General features: G+C 33.7%; 1 protein-coding gene across 1 annotated transcript; it reads right to left on the bottom strand.

Moving 5' to 3' along the window:
* Window positions 1-755: 755 nt before the first annotated feature.
* LOC148947781 (uncharacterized) lies at window positions 756-6,646 on the bottom strand. Its single transcript, XM_089096008.1, has 4 exons — window positions 6,596-6,646; window positions 4,573-4,797; window positions 2,642-2,841; window positions 756-1,060 (listed from the first exon to the last, which is right to left on the bottom strand). Exons 1-4 carry the CDS (start codon window positions 6,644-6,646, stop codon window positions 850-852), a joined length of 687 nt encoding a protein of 228 aa, XP_088952134.1. The 3' UTR covers window positions 756-849.
* Between the last annotated feature and the right edge of the window lie 2,812 nt (window positions 6,647-9,458).

Genomic DNA, 9,458 nt, shown 5'->3' on the forward strand with positions numbered 1-9,458 from the left:
AAGTATTTACCCCAATCCCAAAACAATACCATGTTAATAACTTCGATTTAACCTACATGTTTTATAGAAATAGCCTCAATTGCAAACTGGAAAGAGAAAAAAAATTGGACAGACTGAATCTAATATATCCCATTTTCCACAGACTGATTCTGCCACGGAACAGATCCAAAACCAGTAAAATATTCCTTAAAGGTATTTCTTTAAGGAATACTAGGATAGCATTTCTAGATGAGAAATTGCTGGATAAATTTCCGGCTGCCTCTAGGCTAGAGCCGTTGCACCAAGACTCTGAAATAATTTGCCCATATACTTTCTAGTCAACAAGTTCGATGAAGTCATTTCATGAAAAATTAGATCCTGACAGAAAGTTATGCAAGATGCAAGTGGTTTTTAGTATAATGTCTATTGTTTACAGGTTGCAATTGACACTACTTTTGATGATTCTAATTATCATGGACATTATCCCCAAATCATTTTCTACCACTCTTCTTGCCTGTGACAGATGCTACTTAAATTTCTTCTGTTGTTGAGTGAGGCTACCATACTTTGGATACGGCAGTATTAAGTATTTTTGAAGAGCGAAAACTTCATCCATAACAAATCCAAATTGGAAAAAATCCTCCGAATTTGGCAACACAGTTGGGTAGGGTGATATTATACAAAGCAGTACCAAAGCTTGACCTAGAATAGACAGTACTGTCATTTTCCTTTCGTTTAGCGCCTACGTCAATATAAATAAACTTGTAGCGAGCATCTACAGCAACCATCTAAACTATGCTGTAAAATTGATGAAAATTGAAAAAATCAGAACCAGAATTAGAAGGACACTGAATTTGACAGTGTTTCCCATCAATTGCCCCAATGCAATGTGGAAAGTCCCAAAGTTCGGAAAAATCTCTGGCTATTGCATAAACATCTTCCTTGGAAGGTGGCTTCATATAAATAGGTTGTAAGTTTTTCCATTGCTTCACATGTTTCTTTTATGATGCCTGAAATTGTGGATTGTCCCATTCTGTAACACAATGATAATGTTGCCATAGAATTCCCACTTGCAAGATACCTGAAAATAAAATATTTATATAATATGTATATATAAAAGGGAACTTCCACAAAGATAGGATAGTTGTAATATTTTATAAATAAAAATTTATCTTTATAAATTCATTTGTAAAATATAATACAAAAAAAAAAAAAAACTGGGGCCACAATATTGAAATAAAAAAAAATTCAAGTTTGAATTTGTTATCCAACTAAGAAAAAAAGTGAAAGGAGATACACTCAATAGTTCAAATCCATTTATATCACACTTATATGCTTTCTAAAATTGGGCATAAGATCAAAACCTTACACTGACTTAATTTCTGCAAAGTACAAAGGGTAGAAAACTTTCAATTTACCTTAATGACCAAGCCTCTGAGAAAAATTCTATTGACTGTTATATATAAAATATTTTAACAGTCAAGAAAATCCAAATAAGGTATTTTACCTTCTATCACAAAGAAATTTATCAAGGCCATTTTTTCCTCATTTAAATGTGGCAGTGTTGATCACGTAGCTTAATCAAGTGTTTTTAGTAATAAATAGGTCAAAAACTGTGTGTATATTTCTCAACATATAAATATATTGCCTGAAGCTTGTTATGGTGAGGCAAAAAAAAAAAAAAATCTGGGTTTGTCAGACAAAATATCTAAGGTAATCAAACCATTATCCTGGCAGTTTTTTTTTTCAATATAAAGGTAAATCCTCTATAAAAAAAAACAAAAAAAAAAATATAACAATATTAACATGACTTTCAGATTCTTAGCCTTTATGACAAATATATCTATGAAGCCTGCATGTTTTTCCAAACAAAATTGGATTAATTGTTTCACAGTGCAAAACATGAATTAACTGCTTAACAGTAATGGGAACAACCAAATAGGGGAAACATGCTTCCAACTCAGGCATATATGAATAAACCATAAATTCAGTCTGGAGGAACAACACTGAGTTTAAGCCATTTTTGTCATACTGTTTACTGAAACTCCGTTGTCTATCTATCTTTGGGTGATTATCTAAATAAAATTATTGCTTATTATTTTGTCTTTGTTTGTATCACCAGATGCTAGGCATAATTCTCATGACGAATGGGGCTCCCAGTGGGGAATCAATAGTAAAGACAAAAAAGATCATATCAAGCCTCTATTCTTTGATTTATAAATAACATCATAAGGTAAAAGTAAAAAAACGTCATCCAACTCCACCTACCACAAATCAGATGGATGAGTGAATCACATTCAATCTTGATACTCTTTACCTCACAACATTGAACAGGTAGTTCAAAACAAATTCCACCTCTAACAATCCTCTCTCCCCCATAATACAAATACCATAAAAAGCATATATGCATTTGGAATACACAGTGAATTGTTGAGGCTGTTCTTTGGTGTGCATAGACAATGAAGAAACAAGTGAGTAGGAATATGGGCAAAGAATAGGAGGTTTAAACTTCAGGTAAGGTTTTTTTTCCAGAGAGGAATTTATCAGCAAATTATATTGGTACTGAGTCAGTATACTAGCAATATATGTTATCCGACCCCAAGAATCTATACTGGTTGGGTCCTAATCTATACCAAAAGCAAAAGTACAGAATAATTCTCACCTAAGTGTCACAGCTAAACGGGCCTTAACTGGAATCGCAGGTCTCATTATTGTGTCCTCTTTCACAATATCAGCTTGGACCAGAGTTGCAACAGGATTCACGTGCTCTTTATCCATCCAATAGGTTTTAAAAAACAGCTCAGGGTCCATCTCCTCCATTTCTTTTGTGAGGGCACCATAGAACCCATGGATATCTCTCAACTGAAAAACATTCAATAAAGACCAAAATTGTAAATATGACTAATCAAGCATCTAATAAGACTACATCAAGCATCAGAGAAGCCTCATTTTATTCATAAAATAGTCAGAAAATTGAACTAAACTTTGTAACTTTTTTTTAGCATGTATTTTAAATGTTTCAATTCATATCCATGTTACGAACAATTTCAATGCCCTCCCCCCTGTTTTTATATTGCCATATTTATTTGAATTCTTGGAGAACCCCAAAGGATGTATATTAAGCACATGAAACTTACAGGAGTGAATATACAATACAAATTAAAGCAAACAATTTCTTATAAGCCCTAGAAATAAAAGAGAAGTAGAGATAGCAGCTTCATACTATCTTCCTAGGATATCATTGAGGCTCTGGATCCATTCCTTAAAATCTTATTTGCCTAAATCAACCATATTCTAAGATAGCCAAAAGCCCTTTATCTAGAATTTTACCATTGAAACTTTCAGAAAAGATTTACATCACAAACATGGCTTAAGAAAAGTGTTTAGAGCCTAATCCCTTTGCTAATTCAGTAAAATTCTGCTTAGGTACTTTTGGCAATCTTGGAAAGGGGTTACGTTAGGAAAATGAAACTTTCAAGGATGGGTTTAAAGGCTAGGGTATGTCATTGGAAGGTGTTTTGAAGTACTTATATAACCGACTTCACTCTCAAGACAGTTCTGAAATTTGTCTACATGGAATGTCTATATTTATTGAAATTTTGACCAAACAATATTTTAACTTAATTTTCAGTTTTCAGTTTCTTTTTCTCTGGCCTTAGTTATAAAAATGGGTTTCTTATTATTTGAGCAGAATTTTAAGCCACATCAATGTTTTTTTTCAAAATTTAGGAAATGTATTTGCATATCTTTAGAACCTCATAAATTGGGATTGAGAAAAGTTGTGAAGCTGAAAACAATTTTGTTGTACTTCCTTTAAGCAGAATATCTATTTTGCAAGGTTCCACTTTTAGAACACAATTTTTTAAAGCTCATGACCCTCTAGAGGAAGGAGTGGAGGCAGGTATATCAAAATACCTCCCAAGGATATACTTTAGCCTGTAGACCCATCCTTGAAAGTTTCATTTTCTGAACCTAACCCCTTTACAAGATGGTCAAAAGTAGAACTTTATTGCTAATTCTTCATTTACAAGGTTTTTAAAAATTGGGAAAATATAAGCAATATTAAATTTGGAAAAAAGTTATAGGTTTAATGCCGCTTACTTGCCTATTTGAATTAGGGATAACTACTTAAAATTATTTTCAAACCTAGTTACAAAACATTTGACTAAAAAAAGAATAAAGGAAAGAGATTAAGCAGATTTTCCCAGGGATGAGAAGGTTAGATTAGGCTATGTCAATAGTCTCGAGCTGTCTTCTTTACTTAGTCTATACAATCTTCTAAAAGGGAATATGTGGAAAGAGCTTGTAAATACTTTCCCAGGACATGTTTTAGGCTTTCAATTCATTACTGTAGGTTCTTGTTTGTTACTCTAGCCTAGCCACTGGGCTACTTTCTGAAATAGGCAGGCTAGTAAAAAGCTCATAATCTAGAATTTTACCTAGCAGTGCAAATAGACTAGTTCACAACTAGTAAAGCATGCAATCAGTACAGAATTTGCGTTAATGATATTAGGAAAAACTGGAACTTCCTACACCAAAAAAAAAGTTGAGTAGACCTAGGCTAGTCATCTGTGTAAATTATTAAGCACTCACAGCATGTACTGGACGAACCCACCATCTTCTTCTTTTTCTGGCTCTTCTGCTGCAGATACTAGTAGAAACAGTTGCACCTAATAGAGCAGCTACTACAGCTAAATCTTCAAGGTCAGAATTGAAATTGAAATGGATGGTTCCTCCTCTCTTCCTGCAAGGACTCAGGAGGCTTCTTGTAGTCACTATACTACTTGGTTTACATATGATGTATCCCATGAATATACTCTATGAAGTTTTATATAAACTTGAGTCCATCAACACAATCACTATTCAATCCCGCTCCACTTAGTTTGTCCCTACTCTGTGGACTTTTTTTTTAACTGCTAACCTTTACCATATTCTTACTCTTCGCTTCTGTTCCAGCGCAGTCAAATAAAAGATGTTCTGCCATTTCCTCATTCAAGGTTAGAATTCAAAGACATTTTGTAATATTTCAAATTTCTTGCTGTAAGACTTTAAAAATCTGTCAAAATGACGTCTGAACGGAATTCCTTTCAACCTATGAGGATTTCCTTTCAACATTATAGGAAAATCCTATGTGTCTGATTGAACCTTTTAAGGGCTGGGCACACGTAGCTGATTTTGGGAACTGATTTCCAAATCTGCGCCGATTTTTTTTTATTAATATGCGAATAATTTTTAATAAAATCGGCGTCAATTTGAGCTTGAAAAAATTTCTTGTTTTTGCTGCCGATTTAAAAAATCAGCCCCGATTTTCATCATGATCATCAAAAAATAGTGATACAGATGACTAGTCAGTCAAAGATGTCTGTGATGAAAGACCCCGCTACTGAGCTGAGAACTAAACTGAGAACTAAGCTGAGATCAATCATGCAACTATTAAAAAACTCTTTTTGACCATTTTGGTCTATGATTCTTTCTTTTGAAAATCTTGCGCAATAAATTTTTTTCAGTAAATTTTTTTACCGGTATCGTTTGTCCACTGATACTGAAATCGGTTCCCAAAATCAGCTATGTGTGCCGAGCCCTTCAGCGCTGATTTTAAGAGAAATCGGCGTTGATTTCAGCTTGAAAAATTTTTAGTTTTCGGCACCGATTCAAAAGCCACACGGAGAAAGACCCTATTACAGAGCTGACAACTAAGCTGAGATCAATCATGCAACTATTAATAAACTCCAGTGGATTATTTATGTCCATGACTTTTTGTTTTGAAAATCTCGCGCAATAAATTTTTCTTTCAATAAATTCTTCTTACCACTATCGTCTGTCCACTGATGCTGAAATCGGTTCCCAAAATCAGCTATGTGTGCCAAGCCCTTTACAGCAAAAGTCTTTTTTTTTTTTTTTGCATGCTAGCTAGTTGCAAATACTTGGGTGTGTTGCAATTTACATGTATCTAGAATGTTTGGGTTGCAAAATAGGAATTTATTGTGGTTCTATTGTTTTGAGTTCAGGTTGCAAAGTAATAAATTTTTTCAAGAAGCCCAATTTTTCAAACTGTAGAGGAATTCAAGTTTTTCTTAATTTTGCTTTATGTTACATTTGCAGTTGATTAGAGATGTTGCATTTGATGATTTTTGATTGATTATTGTGGATTGGAAAGTATTTTTCCTATAGATGATGACTGCATGTTATCCTAAAATATTTTATTGAAACCTTATTGGTCACTTTCCTATAGATGCTGCCTGTATTTTATCCTAAAATATTTTGTTGAAATCTTACTGTGAATATTTTTGTGCAGTCACCTCTAATTATTAAAGATTTACTCATCCTTCATGCCCCTTATGTGTAGTAGACCTTAGTACTTTTTATTTGTGCCAACTTCAGTAATGTATTAACAATCTACTAAGGTCCTTCAATTTATTATAACTGATTGCAAGGCTATTAAGGAATAGTAATCCTTGACAAACTACCAACCATTTGCATCTTTCTTCTGTTATGTTTACTCTCTGTGAAAAAATTAGACTGTTTAATTTTCTGGTTTTCAAAGATAGCTACAGATAGGGTTAAAAACTAAAAATATATGTGCTTTGTAGTGTAAATGGAAATATTTTCAACTTACTTTGTCTTGCAGGACATCAGGGAATCTGGTACATACTGAAGAGACAGTCATTATTCAGCTCTCTGGAGATGATGGACTTGCAGACCTACCCACTACCACTTCAAGTGATGAAAGCTCAACATCAAACCTCTACTCAGATATTCCTCAATCCTCCAAATATTAAACTCAAACTCCTCATGTGGAATTTTTCCCCATCCCCCAATCCTCCAAATATCAAAGTCCTCATCATCAATATGTCCCCATCCCCCAATCCGCCAAAAATACAACTCAAACTCCTAAAGTGAAATCATCCCCCATCCCCCAAACCGCCAAATATCAAATTCAAACTCCTCATGTGAAATCTTTCCCCATCCCCCACTCCTCCTTCATAATCCCAACCGCGAATCCCAAGTGTGCCAAATCCATCACCAACCCCAGTTTATTCTCCTAGTCCAGCAACTCTTGTTCGCCTAGAATTTACCCCAAAGTCCTCATCTACTTCTATCTCCAACGCTCCCAATAACGCTTTAACCTCCCAAAAACCTTCACTTCAAACTCTTCAACTACTTCCACCTCCAACTCTCACAATAAAAGAAAAAGACTCCCCACTGCAACAGAAGAATTACAACAGACAGCAGATGTACAACATACCATGTCTGTTGTCAAGCAATTTCTTGAAACTAGGATCAATAAAAAGGACGAGTGGGAAGGGTCAAGAAACTATGGTTTTTGTTGCACGCTTGCAAAAAACTTGGATGGCCTTCCCTTGAATAGCCAAATCCGTATTCAGAAGGCTGTTCTAGAGGTTTTTGAACAAGAGCTTGATAAGCTTGAGTAATTGTGCTTTTTTTCTTTTTTTTAAATAAACTATTATGCTTATCAAAACTAAATTATAAGCGTTATGTCATAAGTTACTTCTACACAAATTTTAGTTAATTGATTCGAATATGGCTTCCTCAATTGGATGTGGTTGGATTTGATCAAGTCTAGGTCCTAATTTATCATGTATTGTAGGTAACCTTATTGTTGGTTTTGTCGCTTAAGATACTTAGATAAAATAGATAACTTTTTTATTTATTTTGATATTGTAGTATAATCGATACACATGTTTGTGGAAAGTAAAGGGCAGTGATGCCAAAAACAAGTACATTTAGTAATTAAATATCATTAAAGTAAACAAAAAAAAAACAAAGGACAAAAAAAAGAAAAAAACTGAGTTAAAATAAACTTGATGGAAGTGATGAAAAACTGGAGAGCCATGGCTAATTAGAGTAAAGCCAAGACAGATTGTCTCTGTTAGATGCAAAGCTAGCATACCTTTTTAAGAGACATTCAAAAATGGTTGATAGATAGTCTATCATCCATCCTAAGGAAGAACTAAGGTATAGGGGATTTAAAAAAGGCAATTCAAATTGTCTATCAACTCTGTGATTCATTTGAAGGTAATTGGAGACCCCAAAAAATTAGACCCCAAATGAACAAATAATCATTAAAGCAAACCAAAAACTATGCAAGACAAAAATTAAATAACATTAATAGGAGAAAGAATCCTGCCTAGTCCAGTATATGTGTCATGTTACCAAAATACAAATTAAAATAGTACCAAAAACTATGGAAGACAAGAATAAAGTAGACACTAAAGAAAAGGAGATTACTAGCACAGATAGAATGGCTATTGTTGAAAAAATATTTGGATAATTTTCTTTCTTGCCGAATTTTTAAAATAAATATTGTAATTTTGATACCTTTCTGTGCATGTTTTAGTACTGGAAAAAAATAGGGGCTTGAAAAAGAAACATCTTGAGGTTTGTACTTTATGGGGTTTAGGAAGTGTCTTGGGTTAAGCAAGTAAACAAAAACAAAAAAGGAAAAAAAATTGTCTTGCTTAAGCAACATTACAAATTCAGTGGCAAATAGCTTCAATTTTAAAATGAAGCCAAAACAGGCTTTGAATCTGATTGGAGTGTTGGGGTTGAACAAAACATTCTATTTCAATAACTTCTTAAATATATTTGAGAAATAATGACAACAAGATTAGTTTTTAAGATAAATGCAAAATTGCCACAAGGAAACCATGAAAAAATAAATAAATGGGTTTTTTCTTCAAAATAGTTTGAGTTCTAGAAAGACAATTTTCATATATTATTTTTTTTCTATTCCTCAAGATTATCTGGCACTGTTCTCTTTAATGAATGCTAATCATTAAAAAACAAATTGCACAAAGATGCTATTCCATTATTTCCACCAATCCCAAAACCATACCATTTTAATAACTTTGACTTAACCTACACGTTTTATAGAAATAGCCTCAATTGCAAACTGGAAAGAGAAAAAAAATTTTGACTGACTGAATCTAATATATCCCATTATGCACAGACTGATTCTGCCACGGAACAGATCCAAAACCAGTAAAATATTCCTTGTAGGTATTTCTTACTAGGATAGCATTTTTAGATGAGAAATCGCTGGATAAATGTCCGGCTGCCGCTAGGCAAGAGCCGTTGCACTAAGACTCTGAAATAATTTGCCCATATATTTCCTATTCAACAAGGGTGGTGAAGTCATGTCTTGAAAAATTAGATCCTGAAAAAAAGTTATGCAAGATACAAGTGGTTTTTAGTATAAGGTCTATTGTTTACAGGTTGCACTTGACACTACTTTTGAGGATTCTAATTTTCATGGACATTATCCCCAAAGCATTTTCCACCACTCTTCTAGCCTGTGACAGATGGTAATTAAATATATTCTGTTGTTGGGTGAGGCTGCCATACTTTGGATATAGCCGCATTAAGTTTTTTTGAAGAGGAAAAGCTTCATCCCCAACAAAAACAAATGGGAAAACATCCTCTGAGTTTGGCAACAAAGATGGGTAGGGTGACATTAT

The sequence above is a fragment of the Artemia sp. Qi Xiang Cuo genome, chromosome 10, assembly GCF_049724085.1.
Source record: "Artemia sp. Qi Xiang Cuo chromosome 10, ASM4972408v1, whole genome shotgun sequence".
Classification (NCBI taxonomy): Eukaryota; Metazoa; Arthropoda; class Branchiopoda; order Anostraca; family Artemiidae; genus Artemia; species Artemia sp. Qi Xiang Cuo.

Coding starts and splice junctions, on each gene's coding strand:
- LOC148947781 (XM_089096008.1), bottom strand. CDS start 6,646: ATGACTGTCTCTTCAGTATGTACCAGATTCCCTGATGTCCTGCAAGAC. Junction 2,842..4,572: donor GGGTTCGTCCAGTACATGCT/GTGAGTGCTTAA, acceptor AATGTTTTTCAG/TTGAGAGATATCCATGGGTT. Junction 1,061..2,641: donor CGTTTAGCTGTGACACTTAG/GTGAGAATTATT, acceptor TTTTATTTTCAG/GTATCTTGCAAGTGGGAATT.